This window comes from Peromyscus leucopus, chromosome 13, assembly GCF_004664715.2.
Source record: "Peromyscus leucopus breed LL Stock chromosome 13, UCI_PerLeu_2.1, whole genome shotgun sequence".
Classification (NCBI taxonomy): Eukaryota; Metazoa; Chordata; class Mammalia; order Rodentia; family Cricetidae; genus Peromyscus; species Peromyscus leucopus.
The window spans coordinates 4353078-4378511 of NC_051074.1; the positions used below are offsets into that span (position 1 = coordinate 4353078).

The 25434-nt window shown below is 45.9% G+C and overlaps 1 protein-coding gene and 1 non-coding gene across 6 annotated transcripts in view; both read left to right on the top strand.

Moving 5' to 3' along the window:
- The first annotated feature begins 295 nt into the window (after positions 1-295).
- Atg16l1 (autophagy related 16 like 1) overlaps positions 296-25434 on the top strand; it is a 34522-nt gene continuing 9383 nt past the window's right edge. Inside the window, exons 1-13 of one of the 5 annotated variants that reach the window (XM_028876276.2) lie at positions 296-595; positions 4848-4941; positions 10009-10114; positions 11066-11139; positions 11863-12114; positions 14366-14431; positions 16860-16946; positions 17525-17581; positions 17796-17846; positions 18472-18574; positions 21653-21758; positions 22823-22893; positions 24776-24847. In XM_028876276.2, the coding sequence (XP_028732109.1) occupies positions 481-595; positions 4848-4941; positions 10009-10114; positions 11066-11139; positions 11863-12114; positions 14366-14431; positions 16860-16946; positions 17525-17581; positions 17796-17846; positions 18472-18574; positions 21653-21758; positions 22823-22893; positions 24776-24847 (1254 nt within the window). In that variant the 5' untranslated portion in view covers positions 296-480. The remainder of the gene's footprint in view (positions 596-4847; positions 4942-10008; positions 10115-11065; positions 11140-11862; positions 12115-14365; positions 14432-16859; positions 16947-17524; positions 17582-17795; positions 17847-18471; positions 18575-21652; positions 21759-22822; positions 22894-24775; positions 24848-25434) is intronic. The other 4 variants (XM_037210070.1, XM_028876277.2, XM_028876279.2 and 1 more) reach the window with 4 other exon arrangements.
- Positions 19712-19988, top strand: LOC114697912. The gene has a single exon (XR_003735267.1).

Genomic DNA, 25434 nt, shown 5'->3' on the forward strand with positions numbered 1-25434 from the left:
CACTTCTGGGCTGAAATGAGGAAAAAGGAGATGGACCAAGAAAGAAAACATCAATATAAATAAATATTTATATAAATAAGTAAATATATGAGTATCAAAGAAAACAGACACCAGCCGACCAAACTTGCCCGCTCCTGTCTCCTTCGGCGCAGCCAGGGCGCCCCACAGCGGCAGCTGCTCATCACCGACGCTTCCGGCTCCAAGACTGCGTCATTTGAGAGCGTCCCGCGACGTCTCCGGCCGCGACCTTGCGCGGGGCCTACGACGTCTGGCGAGGAGGCGGGCCTTCCGGCCTTCTCCAACAATCATTTCCTGCGGGGAACCGGAAGATCATCCCGGATAGCCTCCGGGGTCCCCGCTGAGTGGAGGTGAGCTTCCGGCGCCGGTTCCCGTGCGCCCGCCGCTGGCCGCACGCTGCAGCCCGCAGTCCCCAGCGTCGGCGCGGATCGGCGGCCTTCGGGCGCCGGGGCAGCGTGCGGCATGTCGTCGGGCCTGCGCGCCGCAGGCTTCCCCCGCTGGAAGCGCCACATCGCGGAGGAGCTGAGGCGCCGGGACCGGCTGCAGAGGCAGGCGTTCGAAGAGATCATCCTGCAGTGTGAGCCGCGCACGCGGGCCCGGGGCGGGGAGTGGAGCAGCGCGGCAGCGGGAACCCCGGGCCGGGCCCCGGCTCCGCCCGCGCGCATGGCGGCCTCGGCGGGGACCTTGGGCCCTCACACCCAAGCTTTCAGCGCTTTCCTTCCTTCTTTGACTTAAACCTCGGGTGGGATCGTGGAGGGTTCCGCTTCCACTTCCTTTCCACAGGCATCGCTTGTGGTTGTAAATCTCGACAACCCACTTGGTGCTGATGCACTTAGGTAGTTAGGCCCCCGAAACATCCTGTTTAGGTGATCAAGTTCGAGACACACATTGACTTTAAGCAGTGACTTGAGAGGTTAGCGTTCTCTTCGGAGTGCTGTGGAACGAGTGGCCTTTGATTTCTCAGGCTTCTCCATATTTTTTGTGCACATTTTGAATCTTATGGTTTGTCGGTTGGTTGGATCATAGCCTTTGCTATTATTGAAAGTCTTAGGTGAGGAAGAAGTGGTTTTCTTCGCCTCTTTTTACGACTTTAAGGATCAAAAGTATCTTTTGTATTCGTAAGGCACGTCTCACGAGCATTTTCGTGCTTTGTGTTCTCAATTTTGCCAGTCTGACATTTGAGCGAAGAAATCGCCACTCTTCGGTCCTAAGGTCCCATCTGCTTCAAATCAGTGGTTTCTAAGCTTGCCTGCACATTAGAATCATATGGGGATCTTTTGAAAAATATTTGAAAATCAAAGACACCTCCGACTAATTAAGCCAGTATAAATGGCAGAACGTAATTATCAGTTGTAATGCCTCCTAAAGGGTTTTGATTTGCACACAAGTTTGAGCACTTTGTTAAATAATTGGCATGTATTACTTCATCTTACATTAACATCTTTCGAGTTGCTGTGTAGATTAATGGCGGGGCTGGGATTCGGTTTTAGACACTTAACTTTTGCATTTGCTCTTGTTGGATCTCCTGAAATGGCCCTTCTCTTGCACTGCACTTAGCCCCTTTAAAAGGTGAGGAGAAAGAGAGTGCTGTGTCTCCGCAGTATTGAGCCCTGGTGCTCTGGGAGAGCAACGGCTATTTTTCTCTAGCACAGGAAGCCGAAGTATGTTTCCCTGACACATTTCATGGGTTCAGTTCTTTAGAAGATAATGTACTTCGGAGCTGGAGGGATGGCTCAGTGGTTAAGAGCACTGGCTGCTCTTCCAGAGGACCTGGGCTCAAGTCCCAGCTCTCATGGTAGCTCACAACTGTTTGTAAGCTCAGTCCCAGGGGATCCGATGCCTTCCTCTGGCTTCCATGGGCACCAGGCATAAATGCAGCTCACAGATGTATACATTCAGGCAAAAACCTATACACATAAAATAAATAAAAGGATTTTTTGTTTGTTTGTTTTTTAAGAAGATAATATACTTCAAAGTCAAATTGTGTTGGAGGCTTCACTAGCTCCTTACTGACCTTTTCGTTTTTCTGGTTTGGTGTGTCTTTAAAATGGGGGTGTGTGTGAAGATTCGTCCCGCCTGCTTTGTAAAAACAGTATAGTGTATATAAGGGCTTTCAAAGCCATCTGTATGATAAAACTTTATTGTCGGGTGCAAATAATCTCAGACACAAATTGAATCTCTTTTTTTTTTTTTTGGTTTTTTGTTTGTTTGTTTTTGTTTTTGTTTTTTTCCAAGACAGGGTTTCTCTATGTGTTGTTTTTGTGACTGTCCTGGATCTCGCTCTGTAGACCAGGCTGGCCTTGAACTCACAGAGATCGGCCTGGCTCTGCCTCCCAAGTGCTGGGACCAAAGGCGTGCGCCACTACTGCCTGGTGTGAATCATTTTTTAATTTCGAAACTGGATGTCCTGCTGGTAGGAGAGGGTAGAACTGTCTGAACAATCAGATTTTGGTTGTGAGCCTGTTAAAGGCTAAACAGCTGAGCCATGTCTCCAGCCCAAGAGGGGGAGTATTTTAAATAATGAGGATTCCAAGTTCTTGAGCTGAGATGAATTTCAGGTTCTTAAATAATGCTGTCTACTTGGAGCATGGGAAGCTGAAATGTCCAACAGCAGCCATAGAAGACAAATTTCTTACAGACTTTGGAGGGTGGGATCTCTGCGCTTGCTAGGTTAGTGAAGGCAGCAGATAGAATATAAAGGTGTAGTTTAGGAGGCTAATCCTGTTGTCCCACCCTACCTTGGGCTGTTAGATACTAGTGTTTGTCAGTTTAGGGGAGGTACTGGATGTGATCCTACTGAAAGAATATATCTTTCTTTAAAAGCCATCATACAGATGGCTTTTAAAGCCCTTAAGTCAGACAAGTTAAGTCATGGCTGCTCGGGGCCCAAGAGAAGTGAAGACAGTGTGAGAGACCTGGAGCAGGCTGGACAGACACCCTCTGCTTGCTCAACTCTTCTCTATAGGCCAGGGCACTGGGCATAGATTTCCAGTTAGACTATGACCTCGTTCATTCTAGCCTTCTCAAGCCAGTCAGTTCGGGCCATCCACCTGTGTTTCCTGTGTGGTGTCTGTCTGAGCCTGAAGAGAAACATGGAAAGAGGCCTTGGGTAGGGATAGGTTTACTTACCTAACTTTCTCTGTGGGAGAAAAGAACCTGTATGAAAGAGCCCTCTTAAATGTGTTGTGTCCTTTAAAAGACCTACCTACCCTTATCACAGGGTGTCTGTCTGTGGTGGAACTAAATGGCACCAGATTTTAAACCCCTCTTTTTATCATGCTAGCCAAGGAACCACTTCTTCCTAAAGTTCATCAAACATAGGAAAACGTTTCCTGGACTTCCATTTTCAAGAAGTGGGACGGCCATTGCGTTTGTGGCCATCATGTCTAGCCTTGGTTGTTTTGATCTGTAACTATCCTCTTCGAAGTTCTACCAAGTTCCCATGGTCTTTGATCTGTAACTATCCTCCTCCGAAGTTCTACCAAGTTCCCATGGTCAGTTTCCTGTTCTGCTTGGTGAGGTTGGAAATTAGAAGGTGGCCCTTTATTTTTTTGAGACCGGGTCTCTTTGTAACCCAGACTAGCCTCCAACCCAGATCCTCTTTAAGCCGACTCAGAGCTGTCCTTTGACGTGCTCAATGTGTCTCCTGTTCGTCCCCTACCACAAGAAAATTTTCAGATTGGCAAGTGAGAAATGGTTTTCTTTTGGCAATGTTTTGGCCTCCAGCCCAGAGACTTCAGCGTGCTAGACTAGTATCCCAGGAGAGAGTATCAGACTTCATCCTCGCCTCTCAGTTGTGTTCTGCATCGCTCTGCATTAGTGGACTGACCATGTTTCCTTTCTGTTAATTTGCTTTTCATTATGGGACTGTAGGCTTTGACCTTTTGTGGAAGGGTCACCCCCATTTCTACCCCTTGGGAGCCCCTCAGTCAGACCTTATTGGACTGTGCCTTTTGTTCCCAACTATATCTTTCAAGCCCTGTCTGGTCTTTTGAATTTCTTTACTGTTTACTGTCCCATGGGCAGAAAGAACTTGTTTTATTGCCAAAGTTTTTCCTACGGTGTTCTGACACAAACCTCCATCCAATTGTGTGAGCAAGAAGCCTCACAGTGGACTTGACATTTTTCTAATTCAGGTTTTTTCATGTTGCTGCCTGCTTTTGCAGTTTCTTATTTCATCATTGCCAGTAAGAAGTCTAAATATTTCAACTCATACCTTTAATCCCAGCACTCGGGAGGCAGAGGCAGGTGGAGTTTGAAAACAGCCTAGTCTACAAAGCAAGTTCCAGAACAGCCAGGGCTACACAGGGAAGCCCTGTCTCAAAAAAAACCCAGCAAGTAAATAAATAAAGTTTAAATATTTCATCCTTTTTTTTCCCCTGTGTTGGGCTCTAACCTTTCTTTCCAACCCATTAGACTTTCTGCTTTTCCCAGTACCCTGATCTAAAAATTATTTAAATTCATCAATACAGTTAAGTTCTGTAATACCCAGCATTTCATTTTGCTGTGATGCATGGTATTTTATTTCTACTCCTAAGCAGAAAACAATAACCTTGGAGATGGGAAACAATTATAGTTGTCTCTGTAGGGGTCATCCTGCAGGTGTGTGTCCGTGGTGTCTGTAGTTGGGCTTCATGAGCTTAGGCCAAGAAGCATCTGAGGAGTTGAGTTCCCAGATTGTTACAACATGTAACCAAGCCTGCTGCAAACACAGTCTGCCACCTAATAATGATGGCACGTGCCCAGGACATCTGGTACTTTTTTGGTCCCAAGCTTTGTAAGATATATGCATGGTGTAATAATAGCTTTTTTTCTTTTTATATATATAGATACCAAGTTGCTGGAAAAGTCAGATCTTCATTCAGTATTGGCCCAGAAACTGCAAGCTGAAAAGCATGACATACCAAATAGGCACGAGATAAGGTATTCTGAAACAGACTTTTATTGTACACTTGATTTGAAGCTGTCTTAGTGTTCTCTTTCATGCTTGCTTGCTTGCTTATTTGTTTATTTATTTATCTATCTAGCTATCTATTATTTTTGAGCCAAGGCCCCACACTATAGCCCAGGCTAGTCTTGAGCTTATAAGCCATCCTTCAGCCTCCCAGATGCTGGGCATGCCCCTACTCAGTCAGTACTTTTAAAAGCAAACACATGTTTTTCTGGCCTAGTTTTTCTCAGTTCCCTTCAAATAAAAACTCATAAAACGTGTAAAATGGTTGTTCAAAAGATACACACACACACACACACACACACACACACACACACACCCCTACCTAGAAACTTATCATTACAGTATTATTAGGTTGAGAAACTTTTCAAGGCCCGTTCATATGGTACCAAACTCAATCTCTTCTAAGCCACTGGGTTTTACTTTTGGAATAATCAGAAACAAGGGCTAGGTCTGGTGTTGCACACTTATAATTTCAGCACTTGGGAGGCAGAGGCAGGCAGATTTCTGAGTTCAAAGCCAGACTGATCTACATATCAGGTTCCAGGACAGCCAAGGCAGCATAGTGTGACCCAGCCTTTACTCACAAAAAAGGTGAGTAATCAGAAAGAACTGGGCTCCTGAGTAGTCTTCCAGAGCCTTGTTAAAACAGGATTAGCTTGCAAATAAACACAGATGTTTTTTATTATAGTACTGGTCTGTTTGATCCTTTTTAGCCTGGTGTTTGCAGCTTTAGCTTGTGAAATCAAATTAGCAGGTTGCAACAGGTTTTTATTTTTCTTTCAAGAACTAGATTGGAAAAGTAGGGGAAGGTAAGTTGATAAATACCCATGCATGTTCATGTGAGATGTTTGATTTGTTCACTGCACCTTCATGAAAAGCCATACTCTAGTGCCGTTTGCATAGTTGGTGGCTGATGTGGAAATAGTACCCTTTATTAATCAAAAATTTATACTCTTTGCATGTTGACACCTAGCAGTTGTTAAAAACAAGCTAACTAATTTAAGGTTTTAAAAACAAAACCAGAAGCTGGGCAGTGGTGACACATGTCCTTTAATCCTAGCCTGGTCTACAGAGTGAGTTCCAGGAAAGGCTCCAAAGCTACACAGAGAAACCCTGTCTCAAATAAATAAATGAATGAATAAATAAATTATATAAAATGATGGGTGTGGCCTACCATTTACTTCTGCCTGTAAATGCATCTTCCATGTAGCCCTCTGTCCATCTGGGAAGTGACAGGGTGGGAAAATCCTAGAGAGTAGACGGCTCTACCCAGCTTATATTCTGTCTTTGACTTGATCACAGTTCAGGAGATCTTGCCAGTGCAACCTGAAGAGACTTCTGTAGTGTTTAAGATATTAGTTATAATGATTTGGTTAATTACAGGAAATGTGGTTTTACCTTGTTCATCTAAGTTCATTCAGTTAAAAGATTATATTTCTGTCTGGGTAATTGCTTTGGTTTCTCAAGACAGGGTTTCTCTTTGTAGCCCTCGCTGTTCTGGAACTCTCTGTAGATCAGGCTGGTCTCAAACTCAGAGATCTGCCTGCTGAGTTCTGGGATTAAAGACGTGTGACAGCAGGAGGGCTAGTCTGGTAAGCTCTTGGTGACTGTCCTAATTAGATTTCTACTTCTGTCATAAAGACTATGATCAAAAGCAAATTGGGGAGGCTTTTCTATCCAATCACAGTCCATCGTTGAGGGAAACTGGCATACATTCTCAGGCAGAGCAGGAAGCTGGAGGCGGCAGCTGCAGCAGAAGCCATGGAGGAACCCTACTCCTCCTGGCTCACTCAGCTTGTTTTTTCAGACACTCCAGGACCGCCTGCCCAGGGTTGGCACCGCTCCTGGTGGGCTAGGCCCTCCCACATAATCACTAATCAAGAAAATGCCCATAAATTTGCCTACAGGGTAATCTAACGGGGCCTGAAGTTTTATCTTCTCAAATGGTCCTAGCTTGGGTCAAGTTGATGAAAACAATCAGCACAGTGACTGTATTCCTGTATCATCAACAAATTGATCTGTTTGGGAGGGTATTGTAAATACAGACAGACAGTTCTTTGAATTGTACTAGTGTAGTAGTTTTACTGGAAGTCTGTCTTTTCCCACAAACATCCATAAGGAGCCAGTCCTCCTGACTGCCTTGTTTCCATTAACCGTGTCCTTTCCACAAGTTGTCTGGGGTTCCTTTTTCCTTAGATATCTTTTCCCTCCCGTGTCCGCTCTCAGCCAGGCTTTTGGGTCTTTATTTACCTCAGGCTTGTGATTCTGTCCACTGGTTTACATTTATTTTGCTACCACTTCTTATTCCTGAACTATGGCTTGAGTCTCTTTCACTTTAGACTTGTGACTGTAGTGTGTCCAGACATTAGAGATACAAAAGTGAGCGTTAAGAGTCCACTTTGTGGGGGCAGAAGCTAAGCCAAAGACCAGCTCAAAGGGTGTCTGCTGGAAATGTGTTGAGTGTTCACAGAAGGTATTTTGTTGTGAGGAGGAGGAAGTCACTGGTCCCAGAGTAGGGGAGGGGGGGGTCCCTTCTTGCCTTGTTCCTAGCAGTTCTGATGGGCGGGCGCTCTATCTGTCTGTCTGTAAGAACCTGCAGCCTGCTGTTCTTGTCTGCAGTTAGCATCCTAGGCCGTTATTCTCGTTACAGCCTGTGACTCTTTTCGACCCCTCCCCACCTTGTGTGAGGAATGACTTGGTTTTCTTACTCTTTCATTTCAGGAGTGTTTGATGCTTTGCGTAGCCCATGCTGCTTTGCATTTGGAGAAAGACTGGGTGAATTACTTTCTAATCACTCAAAGTCATTAAGAATGGTTTTGTATAGAGTATTCTACTTTTTTGACTGCTGCTGTCTACTTCTTGGTCTAAGATTAAGGAAGTGTCCAGTTGCCTAAAAGGGTGAGATGGATGAATATTTATGCTTAGATATATGATAAAAATCCAAGTATAAGTAGAGGTTTGAATTGTGAGGTGTTATTTAACCCTGGCTGTCTTGGAACTTGGTATGTAGACCAGGCTGGCTTCGAACTCACAGAGGTCCTCCTGCCTCTGCTGGGATTAAAGGCTCTCACCACCCACCCAGTTTATTCTGCTCTTTGTCAACACCCCTCCCCCTTTTCCATTGTAGCCTAAACCTTAAGGAGCTGGCTCTTCTCTCTCCCTCTAAGCACGGATGTTCTAGTCAGTGTCCAGCCTCTTCCTTTTTTCTATTTCCTTTCCAGATTAGACTCACCTACTAATATACAACTGTAGCTCTTGCCAAGACCCTCCCCTTGAACCTTGAACCATAAATCTTCAGTTGTTGTCAGCCAAAATTTTGTAGAATCTCTGCAATAAAAGTGTTTATTAGTCCATTGCAGATGCTGGCCACAAACTAAAGAGCCAGATCCTGGGACCCTGGGCCTTCTCCTGGGAGAAGGGCTGGGTAGCCCTGATGAAAGTGTGTCGTTATCACACCCTATCAGAACTGTTGGCAGTGTTGTTTGTTTTCCCCTGAGCTTTGGAGAAGAAATCTTTGATAGGACTTCCTAGAGGAGAAATGGTTACTTCTGGATCTGTTTGGGTTTGAGTCCAGATACTGAACAGGGTTTAGTGGCCGTAGAGGTCTGTTGTGATAGGATTTAAGTCTGGGTTTCCACATAGTTTGTTTTGCCCACAGCTGTTAAATGATTAACTTCTTTTCTTTCTGCCCCTCCACCTTCTGCCTTTGTAATTTCGAGCCTCTCACTGGTTTTCATCATAGTGTTGTTTCTGAGGCACTACCAAATACTGACAAGAGTTCCTAAACCAAGTTACTGTTATGGTGGCCTGTACTCCTGCAGCATTGTACACATCTGTGTGCTGACTTTAGCTGTGTGCCTTCAGTGCACCAAAACAGAGTCCTGTCCTCACCTAGACTTGTCCTCCCCATGTAATCAGTAATGATGCCTGGCTTGCTGGTTGCTCAGGCCCAAAGCCCTGAGTCATCTTTGATTCCTGTCAGTCTTCATTTCCCACATCCAAGTACTGCAGGCACTCTTCAGATGGGACTAGACTGCATACCACCTCCTCCTCTGGCACCACTGTGGTGTGAGCTACCTTGTCCAGAAGGGTTACCTGGTGTCTGCTGACTGATCTCTGTTTCTGCTGCTGTCCTAGCACATCCAACCCACCCAGACTAGTAAAACCCGTCATCAGCCGGATGGGCAGTGGTGGCTCTGCCTTCAATCCCAGCCCTCAGGAGGCAGAGGCAGGCAGATCTCTGTGAGTTCAAGGCCAGCCTGGTCTACAGAGTGAGTTCCAGGACAGTCAGGACTATTTAACAGAGAAACCCTGTCCGATGGGGGGAAACAAAAACAAAAACCTTCATCAGTGAGTGAATGCTCCCTCACAGTCCTTGGGAGTGGAAGGCTCGGCATCATCTTACTTTCTGAGTCTTGGCTCTGGCTCCTCTTCACTGACAGTGGCCTCCCAGGTCTGTAGTGTGCTCCCCCCTCTACTAGGATCCTTTTCCAGGTGGGGGTGAGCACGTGTCTGGCTCTTCATTTCTTTTTGGTCACCTAGAGAAGCCCTGCTTCCTTGTGGTAAATAAATAGGACTTACTTCCCCTCGTTTGTGCTTCTTTTGTATCATGTGACGTTACACATTCACCTGTTTTTGCCCATCTGCTTTTTATTGGTTGTCAAATGTCTGAGACCAGAGCTCTGTACCCTTTGTCTTTCTCGTCACAGTCGGCAGTACCTGGCACAGGGCACAGGCAGATACTTGGTAATGAGTGAGGGTGTTGGCTGTTCACCTACACTTAATTCGGGAGCCAAGCCTTTGCTCCTGATCTGACCGGTAGCTGTGGTGGTTTGATTTATCATCACTAGTCTCCTGCTTTCTATCCATAATGGCTCAAGATCTGTCACTGTGTCAAATGCCAAAATGGTTTGGTAGATTGTCAGGTTTAAATCCCTGTTAGTGCTGCATTGCCTAATGGGAAAGGTCTGGATTCTGATGCTTTATTCCACTCTCCTGTTTTGCATGTTGTCTTCATGTGGCTGCTGGTGGTGTAGTCCTGGACATGACGGTGCGTGGAATGATAGTCAGCTACAAGAAATGGCCCAGCTGAGGATCAAACACCAAGAAGAGCTGACGGAATTGCACAAGAAACGTGGCGAGGTAAGGAAAGCGCTTTTGCTCTTTGCAGGACCCTCTTGGTAGAGGCAGGAAAGCAGTCACTTGCCTGAAACTTTTCAGTAATCTGGTCTAATTGGACATTACAAAGTCTGCATGAGGCAGGTGGAAGGGTGGGGGCACATCAGAGGAATCCATCCATCAATCAACAGGAGATCCGTTATCAGGAGGTGAGCCGGAGCCAGACCACTGCTTTAACAGCAGCATGAGAGAAACGGCCAGAAAGTCTTCAAGGGCAAAAGGTTTACTTTGTGATCCCCTGAAGTCTTCCTGATACACCAGCTTTTGAGTGTGAACTCTCAAGTGTCCGTCACTGAGGTTGAGTGCCTTACCTAGTTTCTGGTCTTACATAACCTAGCTCTAGGTGAGAAAACACCTTACCGTTTTCAGCTGAGTCAGTCACAGGGTGGAGGGCGTCCTCTGCACAAACTGTGGTGATACTTACTGACTTGTGCTCTAACAAATAAAGCTTGCCTGGAGACCAGAGAGGCAGGGGAGCCAGCCACGGCCGCTTCTTACTTTGTCAGCTCCTCAGCCCGAGGGGCCGAGCTCCTGTCTCCACTCCGCCTCATCACTTCCTCTCTGCCCAGCCATATCACTTCCTGTTTCCTCATCCCAAGTGCCGATTAAAGGCGTGTGCCACCGCTGCTTGGCCTCTGTGGTTAACTAGTGGCTCGCTCTGCCCTCTGATCTCCAGGCAAGCTTTATTTGTCAGAGCGCAAAGTATCACCACACAAACGTCCCAGCCAAGATTGTCAGTGAGAGGCGGCAGACAGCCCCACAGGCCCCTCTGCCTGCTCCGCAGCCTTCTCCGTTTCCTTCTTTGCTCAACCCACAGGCACGTCTTCTCTCTCCAGAGTAGAGGAAGTAGTAACCCCGTGTAGCTTGTGGTTGACGTGCAGCAGTCTATTAATGCGAGTGTCCTTTGTCTCCCAGTTAGCTCAGTTGGTGATTGACCTGAATAACCAAATGCAGCAGAAGGACCGAGAGATACAGATGAATGAAGCAAAGTGAGTAGAGCCCGTCTCCTGGGGCTCTGACCTCTGCAGCATGCATTGGTTTTGCTGTACCACTGTGAGCAGGGCTGGTGGGAAACAGTAGCCACATTGCTCTCCACGAGAATTTTAGTGCATTGCTTGCAGTCTGGGGTTCTTTTCTGAGTAAAGCAAGGACAGTGCATGTGGGTTCCTAGGTGCTGGACATCTGCCTAAGGAAGTAGTGATGGCCCTGGCAAGTGAATGTTCCAGAGGCATTCTTAGTTCTCCATGGCCACTGTGTGTGGTCACTGGTGTCTTCTGCTAGAGGTGGGGCCACAGTGTCCAGGCATGTGCATGTTAGGATGGTGGGAGGTACATCTGTGAACAGGAAGATTGCTAACTAGCAAGAATTCTGGCAGACAAGAAACAGACTCAGGCCTTGTGCCTTAGAGCTGTGGAGAGGTCCTTACAAGGCCTTTTACCACTGGGAAGTATCTAGAGCTTCCCCTTTTCTCAGGTCCTGTTTTCCTGAAAGCTACTGTTACTGGCCATTTGTGGTCAGTAGGAGCTTCAGAACCTGGGGGTTTGCTAATGGAAGGAACTATTCTGCACACCAAGGTGCTGGGTAGGCCAGGTGTGGTGGCCAGTCTTCCTGCTGCTGCTTGCTCAAGCCCAGCTGGGTGGCACTTGGCCAGGTGCTCTGGCTGCGGTACAGGGCTCTGATGAGGGAAAGCTCCTCTCCAATTGTGCTTTCAGAATTGCAGAGTGTTTACAGACCATCTCTAACCTGGAGACAGAGTGCCAGGACCTGCGAACCAAACTGCAGGACCTGGAGCTAGCCAACCAGACCCTGAAGGATGAGTATGATGCCCTGCAGATTACTTTTACTGCTCTAGAGGAGAAACTGAGGAAAACTACTGAGGAGAACCAGGAGCTGGTCACCAGGTGGATGGCTGAGAAGGCCCAGGAAGCCAATCGTCTCAATGCAGAAAACGAGAAGGACTCCAGGTGGGTGTTAGCTGCAGTCAGTGTGCTCTGAGGGTAGTGGAACAGAACCTGGTTCTTTGAAAAGAAAAGCATGCCTGGCAGTTGTCGATGTGGTGATAGAGGAGACGTGAACCAGAAAACTGGCCATGTTGGGAATGCGGGAGTCAGAGAAGTTTGCATTTGCAAGAATATTTACAGCTGAGCAGAGGGAGACACTGTTTGGAACACACTGCTCAGGTGGCGTGTCCTTGTTGCATGCCTCCCTACTTTCTCCCAATTTCAGGAAGCTGTTCAGACCTACACAAAACTTCTGATTCTGCTAGTATGTAAGAAGACTAGAGTTTATTCTCAGGAATGGAAAATTGAGATTCCTAAACCAAATTTATTGCTAATATTTTTTTTAATACAGTGAAGTCTGGGTAGGGTTTATGCCAGGAATTAAAAGATGGGTCACTGGGGTCAGTGACAGCACTTTGAATAAGGAATTTTATAACCATTCAGTTAATACTGTCCACTAAGTCATCCTTCAAAACCCCATGAATCCAGAACAACAGCAACAGCAAAGCTTTTGAAAAAACACCTGTCTGACCAACATCCTGTAAGTGTTCAGTAGGGAAGCCTCCCTCCCACCCTGCAAAGTAGGAAGTTGCATCTGTGTGGCAAGACATGAAGGAATTCAGAGTGCACACGTAGACGCTGATGGTATATTCATGTTCGAAGTCCTGTTACTACACATACTCCCATTCAGACAAGAAGACTACACTTTAAAGCATCTCTCTGGAAAGACTCCATCTGTAGCCCAGTCTGAAAAGAATTTTAGTTCATCTACAGTGGTGTTGGGAATGAGTCCTAGGGACTGATGAAGAGTGCCTACCCTGTCATGTTTCAGAGTCACGTTAGTGGAAAAGTGAAGTCTTAGAGGAAGTTAGAAAGCAAACAAGTGCTGACTATTTTATGAAGAGTTGCTAAACAGAAATATTAGAGAAGTTTTCAGTCAGAAAATGAAGTACAATAAATAGTTAGATTTATTAATGTCAGAGACCAGTAAATTAAGAACTGCTCTTTATTTCATTACTGTGTGTGCGCTTGTGTGTGTGTGTGTGTGTGCGCGCGGTAGGGAAGAGAGGACACATACCACAGTGTACGTGTGGAAGTTGGAGCACACCTTTGTGGAATCAGTTCTCCCCTTTATGTGGGTTCCGGGAAATGAACCTCAGATCATCAGACTTGCACATCAGTCACTTTTATCCGTTGGGCCAGAAATGGTCTTTTAAAACAAAGTGTTCTCAGTGCAGCCATTGGGAAGAGATGGGGATGACAAGCCGCGATGGTTGTGGCTGGTAAAGATGACAGGAGGCTTTGCTGGCAGGCAGCGTGTTCTGGAGGCCCATGGCGTCGTCTGTAGGACTGCTGCAGACCAGCAGGGTTCGGACGGCTTCCCCACTCAGTGGACCTTACCCCAGGGAAGTAAGAAAACTTGTTCACAAGGCTGGTCAGGCTGGCACATTATTCGTAGTGGAAAAGTTAGGTCCTTACACTTCAGTTGTGACAGAAGCACACAGACGGTGGATTTATGAAGACACTTAAGATTAGTGTTTCAGGTTTTTTGTTTGGTTGTTTTTAATGTGTGTGTCTGTGTGTGTGTGTGTCTGTGTGTGTGTGTCTGTGTCTTTGTCTGTGTCTGTCTACAGCCATTGGGTTTCTTCTTATTTTTGTGTTGTAGCGGGTTAGTAGATAGTTCATTCCAGGAAGCAGCCAGGGGTCCCTGCAGGCTGGGTTTCTTTTGTGTGTGAGAGAGTGCACTTGCCATGGGTGGCTCCCACGAAGGACCTAACATCAGGTTTGGTGGCACATACCTTTCCACTGGCCCTGGAGCCTTTCTGTAGTAGGGAAGCTCATCAGTACTTGGATATCTTTGGCCATACTAACTGTTACTTGAAATGCCTTAAGCATTCTTTTGTGTGGAGAGGGGCCTGCCTCTCTCATGCTCCAGGAGGCTCTTAGGTGTTCTGCTCTGTGATTGCCTTATTCCTTTGGATAGGCTTGCTCACTGTCTACACTCCACGCTGGGCCTCTTTGGTAGGTCCTAGGGTCTGAACTCGGGCCTTCGTGCCCGTGGACATGAGCACTCCTGCCCACTGAGCCATCTCTCCAGTCCTGTACTGGATCTTCAGATGCGCTTTCAGAACTAGAAGTTTGTTGAGTGACACTTGGTGCTTTGGGAGCAGGCATAACTTATGTTTCGGTTTGTTGGTGTTGTTTTTGCAAACAGGAGACGACAAGCCCGGCTGCAGAAGGAGCTTGCCGAGGCAGCCAAGGAGCCTCTGCCTGTGGAGCAGTGAGTATGGAGAGCGACTCTAAGTTAGCTCCTAGTGCTTGTTCTGTGCTTTCGCTTCTTTAAAAGCTGGAACGGGTTTACTTAGCACGGGAGGTACTGGGAATTGGAGCTACAGCCCCGGCCCAGAGTTAAACAGTTAAGGCAGAAAGTAAGAACACATTGTTCTACCACCACGGGAAAGTAGGGTACACACAGCCGCTGCTTCTGTTACTTCTACACTGGTGGCTTCCTGTTGACTTGGAAATGATGTACTGAAAATGGCCTTGACCATATTTCAAATCAGTTACTTACTTGGGATGAACTTTGGGTTTTTCAAGACAGGGTTTCTCTGTGTAGTTTTGGTGCCTATCCTGGAGCTCTCTCCGTAGATGAGGCTGGCCTCAAACTCACAGAGATCTGCCTGGCTCTGTCTCCTGAGTGCTGGGATTAAAGGTGTGCGCCACCACCGCCCGGCTGGGATGAACTTTCTAAAGTAATATTGTATTGACTTAAGACTTTCAGATAGATCACCAAATCCAAGAAGTTTTTCTTGTTGACAGCAGGCAGCTGATTATGACTAACTCCCTGCATACAGAGACAGCTTACTGTTTCCTGTGGACCCTTGATCACTGGCCTTCCTCTAACTAGACTTTTTGTTATGTCATCTGGGCTAGAGTTTCAGTCTCTTACTATCGTGGCCTGTGACCTTAGTGGAAGTTTGTCCAATTTTTGAGACATTGGTGAGGTCAGAGATCTCTTTGCAAAAAGAAGTGAAATCAAATCAGCCCTCCCTAGTGCACCTACTAATGAAGGTGAAGCGCCTAGTATTGGAAGTCCTTGGTTAAGTGGTGGGTATTTCAGTAACAGTCCTCTCTGCTCTGATTCAAGATGGGTTTTCCTTCCAGTGCCCTCTTCTCACCTCCCAGGCACCCAGTGTGATACATGCATACATACATGCATGCATACATACATGCAGGTCAAACACTCACACATAAATAAATTTTTAAGTGGAGAAGAATAAGTTTAAACTCGAGCCCATACACCTTTCCTTAGAGGAAAGGAGAGTTCTCGTGCTAAAACCTTTTCTCTAGGAGAGAATGTGAATGTGTGTGTCTCCTGACCTCAGTGGAGAAAACTGGTCTCAATGTATTTTTTTCAAACCCACAAAGTAGATAGGTAGGTAGCTTAAAAATGAGATTTGGTTCCTTTAAAAAGAAAAAAAAGAAGGAAATGTTGTATGTCTGCCTTTTGTTTGCCAGTATAACAAGATGACATGATTAAGAAGGACCCAGGATCCCACATGGAAGGCTTGTGCTAAAATGCCAACCCGGGAGAACTTGCTGTAGAGGTTTTCTCAATCTATCTACTCCTCAGGAATGTAACAGAGTCTGGGTCAGAGACTTTACATTTCCGGAACGGGGAGGCAAGGCCTGGTATTTTCTGGGGTGTGGGCCTATGTACACTTCTAGGCACTTCAGAACCCTGAGACTACCGAGAGATCACTGTAGGCTCAGTTCATACTGTTCCTCTTGCCATCTCTGTCTGGGGAGGCCAGCCAAGTAAGAAATCAGGCATAGCCTTGTTCTCCTTATCCTCCCTAGACCCCTGCCAAGAGTGTAAGGCAGTTAAGTGTAATCCCAGAGTAAACAAGGGAAAATAAATTGACTTAGTCATGGTTTGACTTGCTTGGTGTAACAGGTTCTTAAGTGTATATGCTCATAATCCATATAATCATAGGAAGGAAAAAAAATCTTGCTTTCAAATTCTTAAGAATCCAAACAGTAGGTAGTGAACTCTTAATTTTTTTTTTTTTTTTTTTTTTTTTTTTTTTTTTTTTGGTTTTTCGAGACAGGGTTTCTCTGTGTAGCTTTGCGCCTTTTCCTGGAACTCACTTGGTAGCCCAGGCTGGCCTCGAACTCACAGAGATCCGCCTGGCTCTGCCTCCCAAGTGCTGGGATTAAAGGCGTGCGCCACCACCGCCCAGCAACTCTTAATTTTTTAAGGTATAATTTTCCATGAAGATTGTAACACAACAGACCAAATTATTAAGACCAAAATAATTACTTACCTTCCTCACAATCAGGAAAGACTTGACCTGTAAGAATGTGTAGAGAGAGGAATAGCAGAGGTGCCTGGCATCCGCTGCTGGTATGAGCAGCAAAAGGAGCGTGTTCTGAAACCAGATGATAGCACAGGACGTGTGCAGACCCTCCAGCCATTGGAAGCACGTGTGTTTAGGTTTTGCTTTTGGAAAATTATTCTTGGTTGGCATTACTGGTTTTGAATAGGGCAAATGGTTTATGTTTCTCAAACATGAGGTAGTTCCCTTTCCTCCTTCACCATCACTTTTCAGCCACGTCTTAGGAAGAGTCTGTCTTTAGAACATGATCCCGGCCGTTGCAGAGCTCCTGTTCAGGACAGTGACAGAGTCCCCCTCATTTCTTTCCAGGGATGATGACATTGAAGTCATTGTGGACGAGACCTCAGATCCCACTGAAGAGACCTCTCCTGTGCGAGCTGTCAGCAGAGCAGCTACGTGAGTGGACCGGCTGGGTGGGGAAGGCAGGCTCCAGCATCGGTGTGACTGCCATTTGTGGATATGACAGGAGAACCTAGTCAGATGTCCTGAGAGTCCCCAGCCCTTCCACCGCAGAGAGGAGAGTGGGATGGAGGCAGTACAGGTGGCCTGGCCTTTCTAACACAACAGGTGCAGCAGCCTCCTGAAAGATGGGCAGACCGTTAAACTTCGCAGTACACCATGACCGTACACATCCTAGGACACAAAGATGTATATTGTAGGGTTTTGTCTTTTAATTTGCTAAAGTAGGGCTGAAAGAATGGATGGAAATTTGTTATTAACACCCTGAAGTTTTTGGTGAGTTAGACAGATCCCCTGTCAGGATTTCTTAGGGAACCTTGTTTCTTTTAAGACTGTAGGCTGGGTTTTCCCTTCTGCCTTCTTACCGTTTCCTGTGGTTTAAATGATGTGTTGAGTTTATCTTGGCTGGGATTTGGGAATGGCAAGTGTATTCCCAGGTATTTGTTTTTAGGGGCTGTTTTGATTTGGGGGCAAAATGTTTCTAAGGTTTAAACCTATCCTCCCCTCCTCTTTAGTAAGCGACTCTCGCAGCCTGCTGGAGGCCTTCTGGATTCTATCACTAATATCTTTGGGTAGGTTAGAAGACCTTCTTCACCTTTCCTTTTAAAAATGTGTGAATATACCTAAGCATATGTATGTGATGTATTATTTTTAATAGACACCAGAATTTCAGCGGTGCCAAGAACATGGATGCCTTAATTCAGCTTGTCATTTAGCTTCTTTCTCTTTCTGCAACTTCCTTTCTCTTTATCTTGCTATGAGCTGATCTATGGCCTTTCCCTTTAGTCTGTCCGAATCTCCCCTTTTGGGACATCATTCTTCTTCTGATGCTGCCAGGTGAAAATGTTACCCTCTCTTAGCCCAGCATGTGAGTGTGGGTTGTTGGTAATCGTGCTGATCACGCTGCGCTGCCCGCAATCATCGATGTCCACAGCTAACCAGGGCGCTTTGCATGCTCCTGGGAGTGAATGCTGGAGCCCTTGAGCTGGGCAGTCAGGTTGAGCTGTGCAATCATTGTGCTCTTGACGCTCTTCCTCTTCGCATGCATTTGACTCTGCCTCGACCACAATTATAAAAGCGAAGGTGGTTGTACTAGGCATGGAAATCAGCTTAAAATAGTGTTTCACAGTGCCAGGGGTTTGCCTCTAAGCTAGCTAGTATGTTAGGTTGAGAACATTTCCCCAAAGTTTACTGACAGAGAGCAAGGAACTCTTGTTCAAGATTGCGTCAGTGCTGGGTTTTGAAGCCCATGAATTAGCAAACAGAAAAGTAAGGTGTGTGCTAACTCCTGTCATTTGAGTGAGATGGTATGAATCCTAAATTTTGGAGGGTCTAGAAAGACAATAGCTGTTAACACGGGCACACTGCTTAAGCAAGGTCGTTCTTGAGGCCTTTCCAGCAGTTTGGTGGACACTAACCCTGAAGAGTCCTGTATAATGCCTGCCCTTTTGTTGTTCCTTAGGAGACGCTCTGTCTCTTCCATCCCAGTCCCTCAGGACAGTGTGGACACTCATCCTGCTTCTGGTAAAGACGTGAGAGTCCCAACTACTGCCTTGTATGTCTTTGTAAGTACGCTTTATACCCAGACCCCTCTGAGCCCGGGATAGTAGCAGGATCTGGAACTAAAGGGTCCTTTGGGGCTGCATCTAGGCTTTCCATTGTTGACTTACTTAGACCTGCTGGCGTTGTGACCTCTGAGGAATTAAGGTATGTTGTGCTCAGCCTCAGCACACAGAATTTATTAAAGCCGTTCTCTGTACCCTGGCACTGGCTGAGAGGATTGGCGGCTGAGCATTGGGCAGGAGAGACCAGTGTCATTGGGGCAGGAGAGACCAGTGTCATTGGGGCAGGAGAGACCAGTGTCTGTCATTGATTGGGGCAGTTGTTTTCGTCAGTTAGCTGCAGCTTACGGTGAAACTCCTGATGGAGGCTGTCTTTCTCAGGTTAAAAAGTGGGGAGCTAGAGAGAAGACTCAGATTTATTTCTAGCACCCATATGGCAGCTTACAATTGTCTGTAACTTAAATTTCGGGGGATCTAATGCTCTCTTCTGGCCCTCACGGCACCAGACACACACATGATGCACAAGCATTCATGCAGACAAAACACCCATGCATACACACATAATTAAAACTACTAAACTTCACCAGGACAGGTGTTGGTTTCATAAATCAAATTGTAGCTGGATGACTTCCAACCACTAAGAGCCTGTTATCAGAAGCAGGACACAGCACTGGACAGAAACCACAGCAGTACCTGCAATTCTAAGTCGGGTTCTGGCAGTAATAGCCTTAGTCCCAGTTGGGGCATAGAGGCATAGAGCAGAAATTGATCTAGCCTGAGGAAATGTGGTCTACCTTGCTCATAGCTTTCAGAACAGTGGAGAGACAGAGCGGCATTGTGACTAGAAATGCCCTGGAGTTGGTTAGGCGGGTTTGGGAGATTGAGAGGGTCATGTGGCTTTAAGTAGCCTGCTTTCAGTTAGTGTCATAGAAGTGGAATGGCAGCTGGGTGGTGGAGCTTTCAGTTCAGGACATTGAGAAGAGCTTCATTGGTAGTCAGGCTTGGCCACTTGGTGAGCTGACTGAGCCTCGGATGCTGAGGTCAATGAGCCTTGCTTTGGAGGAGGAGTTGCACAGGGCAATGGCAGGGCCATTCCCACCCCGCTCCCATGATTCCATATTGTTCTGGGCACCTTACAGAGGTCAATGATGATTGGTAAAAGGTCTGATTGCACTAAATGTCACAGCTCCTTCCTTGCCCTCTACTCCCAGCAGCCCGTTCTGTTTTTCCCAGCACATTGAAGTCGTGCGTGCGTGGGAGAGTGGGGCAGCTGATAGTTTAGGATTCTGTCAGTGTGTGTTCCGAGAGTGAGGGGTTCACAGCTGACTGCTATCCAACAGAACCCATTTTACAGGAGTCTTGATGAGTGGCAGGGTGGATGTGACAGTGCATGATCTCAAGTTTTCAATCTGAGACCTCGGAACAAATGGTTCTTAAAAGGGGGAACTTCATAAGGTGAAAAGTCCAGCCACATCACCAAAGTGCTGATTATGTCCCAGTCAGGGAGATGCTGGCTCCCCCGGCTTTGCTGGACTTGAAGCAAAACCTAGACATCAGCTTGTCTCTAAGTCCTTCTGTGTCCACTGTGTGTTGAGGGAGAGCATAGCAGTAGTGTCTCTTCTTCTTTCTTCCCCTCTCCATGGATATTACCTCTTCTTACCTGAACATGAGTGCTCGTCTGTACTAATCTTAGACATTCACCCATGAAAAGGCCAGGCACAGTGGCACACACTTTTAAACCCAGCACTCGGGGAGCAGAGGCAGGCGAGTCTCTTTGAGTTAAGGGTCAGCCGATCCAGAAAGGAATTTCCCTATGAAGAACTTGTAATTCTTCCAAAATAGCACTTTTATTGATAGTTTATTCATTTTTCAAGCACAGTTTGAAACATAAACTATTTCTGATAGAAAAAACAAACTGAAGCTCCAGGAAGTTCAACACGTGATGAACACACACTGTTAACACATGCTCAAGCCGTGTTTCCAGAGGGAACTCTACAGACTCACAGTAGTCGGCCTGGCCAAGCAAACGTTTCTTGGGCTGCGTAGATGGCTGAGTGGGTGAGAGCGCCTGCTGCAGTCTGTGAGGACCTGTGTTCCTCCCACGGACCCTTCCGAAGAGCTGAATGGCCTTGTGCCTGTGACCCCAGTACTGAGGGCTGGAGAACAGACAATGTCAGGGTCTTGCTGACTGCCAGCCTCACTTCTAGTTCAGTGAGAAGTCTTGTCTAGTGTTGTATGTTACCAGGTGCATAGCATGTAATATTAGTAATAAGAGTAAATCTAAAGAGGCAGCTTGGAGACTGGAGAGATGTCTCAGCAGTTAAGTGTGCTTTGCTGCTTTTCTAGAGGATCTGAATTTGGTTCCCAACTCCCTGTATCAGTCAGACAGCTCATAACCACCTGTCACTTCCCCTTCAAAGGATCTGATGCCCTCTTCTGACCCCCACAGGCACCCACACACATACACATACATTCATAAATAAAAATAAACATTAAAGAAAATTCATTTCTCTATTTACTTTTAAGCTAGTAAAATTAAATAAGTCAGATTATAATTCTTAGGAATAAGATTAAAGCAAAGGCAACGTTTCAGCAATATACATTAATTTTGAGTACTTTTTTGTGGGGGTACATCATTGAATTTCCTATCTGGCCTTGAACTTCTGGCAGTCTGTCTACCTTCTGAGGGCTTGGATTAGAGGTGTGTGTCACCACACCTGACTGATTTTGAATACTTTTTGTTTAAGCGAATACAAACCAAACATGCTAGGGGACTCCTATAACCCTTAGCTCAGGAGGCTAAGGCAAGAGGATTACATTAGTAGTTCAGGTTTGCCTGGGCTCCACAGTGGGATAGTACTGTATTCAAAGGAATGGGTCCATGCCACTGCAACTGTAAGAATGAAATGAAACTAGAGACTTGGGAGACTTTGGGCACAGAGCCCACTCACAGTTCATAGTTGGGTCCAACTCTATTTAATATATTGTTTGGCCTAGGGTTAGGCAGTTGGAGTGTATATATGTCTTAGGCTCCTGAGTGATGATAATTGGGCTTGAAACAAGGTACTTACTGTCTTGCAGGATGCACATGATGGGGAAGTCAATGCAGTGCAGTTCAGTCCAGGCTCCCGGTTACTGGCCACTGGAGGCATGGACCGGAGGGTTAAACTGTGGGAAGCATTCGGAGGTAAGAGCCCCATGTCCTTAGAAGGAAGCCCTGGTGACATGTGAATGACTTTTTGCTTCGTTTGAATTACATTTTAATTTGTTTAATATATGAGTGGTAGAGTCGGGACTCAATGAGAGCACATGACATGAAATTCATGATCTTTGTTTTGGAGACAGTCTCACTGTATTTGCAGGCTAGCCTGGAACTCATGGTTCTCCTGCTGTATCTTCTCCAGGGCTGAGGTCAAATCCCATGCTCCTAACATTGAAGACTTCTCTAGGCTCTGGAGCAGAGAGAAAGATGTGGGTCACTGCTGTTGATGTTTGTTTGAACAAGAGCAGTGTGTGGAACTTTGGATTGTTGAGAAGTGTTGTGCCTGTCTTCCCTGAATTGTAGTTAGCAGGAAAGTGACTCAGATGAGCCCCTTAGTCTGCTGAAGCCTGGGAGAATGCGATGTTTTGCTCAGAGACTTGTGTTAGGACAGATGGAAGGACTGAAGCTGTTAGAAGATAGAGCTCAACCATAAGGAAATCTTGGCAGGTGCGCTTCGTGAAGACTATGCAGAGTTGGGGTGTGGCTCCGCAGTAGAGCACTTGCCTAGCCACTAACTAGATAGCAGCATAGCTTTGTTCTCTTTGGTCAGTGAAGTACTCTTGAGGAGATTAGAAGGGTGAAAGTGGGGCCGGAGAAGTACTGTTGGTGAAGGAGGATTGTGTGCAGGAGGGAGGGAGTCATACAGAGTTGGCTGTCTTAATTGATAGGGTTATAGAGTCCAACAATTTTTCAGGCCACAATGAAATGAAGATTCCCCGAACAGGAATTATGAAAATTAGTGGTCGATTTCAGTGAGAACTAACGCAAAGACCTGCATGTGTCCCAGAGGACAACTTGGAAATATGCATATGACGTTGCTGCATCTTCCTTGTTTCAGAACTGAGATTGCAGCAGAATGCCCATGTTTTCTGTTTATCTTGTCTGATTCTGCAGAGCTGCAGGAACGCTCCTGTTTGGTGTCATGATTGACTTGCCTTGTGTTTCACGGCCCCTTTTAAATGTAAGTTTTTTGATTTTATTTCATGCAGATAAATGCGAATTCAAGGGTTCCCTGACTGGCAGTAACGCAGGAATTACAAGCATTGAATTTGATAGTGCTGTAAGTACCTGATACCTATGTTTTAGGTCGTTTGTTTGTTTGTTTGTTTGTTTGTTGAGACAGGTCTCTGCAGAGACCAGGCTGCTCTGCCTCTGCCTCCTAAGTGTGCAGCACCATGCTCGGCAGTTTTAGAGATTTTTAAAAAATAATTTAAGGTATCTGATTCTTGAAATTAAAAACAAAAACAACATGGGAGGAAGAGTCAGGTAGATCTTCGTGAGTTGGAGGCCAGTCTGGTCTACAGAGCTAGTTCCAGGACAGCCAGGGCTACACAGAGAAACCTTATCTCCAAAAAAAACCAAAACCCACAAGACTTCTGTTCTCTGCCATTTGAATCCAGTCCACACTGGGGAGGGTTAGAAGTAGATCAGAGACCGACTGACTCTCACCACTTCAATCTGTTTCACAGCCCAGCGTCATTGGTTTAGATGCATGTTCCTAGGGGTCAGAGTGGTGGCTTCTCTCAAGGAATTTCCCTTTACAAGACCGAGGCCAGCAAGGTGGCTCGTGTTAGATCCCTGGGATCTGTGTGGTGGAAATAGAGAACTGACTCCTCAGTGTTTTACACACACACACACACACACACACACACACACACACACCTCTGACACACACCTCTGACAGACACACACACACACACACACACACACACACACACACACACACACACACACTACATACATACATACATTTGTTTGGTGGTTTTGGTTTTGGTTTTTGAGACAGGGTTTCTCTGTGTAGCCCTGGCTATCCTGGAACTCACTCTGTAGACCAGGCTGGCCTCGAACTCAGAGATCTGCCTGCCTCTGCCTCCCAAGTGTTGGGATTAAAGGCATGTACCACCACTGCTCAGCTTAAAATTTTAAGGGAATGGCAAGAAAGCATTGAATTGCACGTCTTTGCATTAAGGTAATGCACCTCTGGGGTGGCTTAGGGACCAAAGTAAGCCATTTGAGGCAGACCTCGAGGTCATATGCAAAGGCTGGCATTGTAGCAGAGGAAGCAGAGAGAAGAGCTGGAGCAGGGCCGGGCCGGGAGCTGGTGAGTAATGGTAGCATCCCTGTTGCTCAAGAATACTCACGCTGTGATGGAACCTTTCCTCTGTTTTCTAATAGCCTCTGTTTCCTGAATTTTGTTGCCCTCCTGGGGAAGGTGCTAACCACATCTGCCTCTTCACAGAGCTGAGAACCTTCTCTTAAAGGATGGGCACTGACTAGGTGTTAATCATCTTTATGCCTCAAGCAGTGGTGCCAGGATATTGGGGGAAAATAAGGAAATAAGAATGGTTAGTTGTGTGGGGTTCAGAATATATATGATGTCAAAATGTTTAAATAACCTTAAGCCATTCTGAGAGTCTTGAGAGGTTTCTTGGCAATTTTGAGGGTCAAATCCAGGTACTTGGACGTGCTATACAAGTGCCTTACCATTGAGCTACATCTCAGTTCCTGAGAGGTCTGACAAACAGATTCAGAATAAAAATGCACGTCTGAAATGGCCCACAAAAGCCCAGAGGAAGGAGCAGGATGGGGAAGATGGCAGCCTTGAAGGTAGGAGATGAGTGAGGAGGCTTTCTGGTTTGCTCAGTGTTGGAAGGAAGTCCCGTCTATTGTTAAGGACTCGGGTGAAGGGGAAAGTGAGTGGGCGAGACCGAGCTCTACCTGGAGCTTGAGATGCCTACCGTGCTCTTGTAAGGTCAGGTGAGTCCAGGAAGAAGGACAGCTTCAAAGACTAGGTGGGGGAGTTGTAAACACCTTGGCAGTATAGGTTGTGTCTAGCTTAGAGGTGTAGTTGAAATGTCTTAATTCCTTCTTGGACCTGCTAACTGGGGAATTTGTATATGTGAACTGAATTTTGCTAAACATTTTTCTTTTTATTCTTGTAGGGAGCTTACCTCTTAGCAGCTTCAAATGATTTTGCAAGCCGAATCTGGACTGTGGATGATTCTCGATTAAGGGTAAGACCCAGTATGAGAAAGCTAGCATAATCTTCTAATTGCATGTGTTAATCAGTTTGTGAAATATTAAAAAAAAAAAAAAAACCTGGCAGGTGTTTATAAATTATATACAAATATATATATTTGTATATAATTATATACAAATAATTATATACAAATATATATAAATTATACACAAATATATTATATGTTTTATATATATAGATATATATATATATTTGTTTTGTTTTGTTTTTGTATTTTGAGATAGGGTTTCTCTGTGTAGCCCTGGCTATCTTGGAACTCACTCTGTAGACCAGGCTGGCCTTGAACTCAGAGATACACCTGCCTCTGCCTCCCAAGTGCTGGATTTAAAGTCCTGTGCATTGTGGTTTGTAAGAGCCCTAAGCCCTGAAAATTGCCTCCTAGTTGGGACTTAGGACTACAGAAATACATGGATGTGCTTACACAGATGGCAGAGCTGGGAACAAGAGATAGGTGCAGAGGAGGGAGAAGGATGGCGTCAGCTCATGAGGAAGTGTGCATCTGAGCCCAGTTTGATACCCAGGACAGTGCTCAGAACAGGGTGGTTCTGAGAGTTCAGTAAC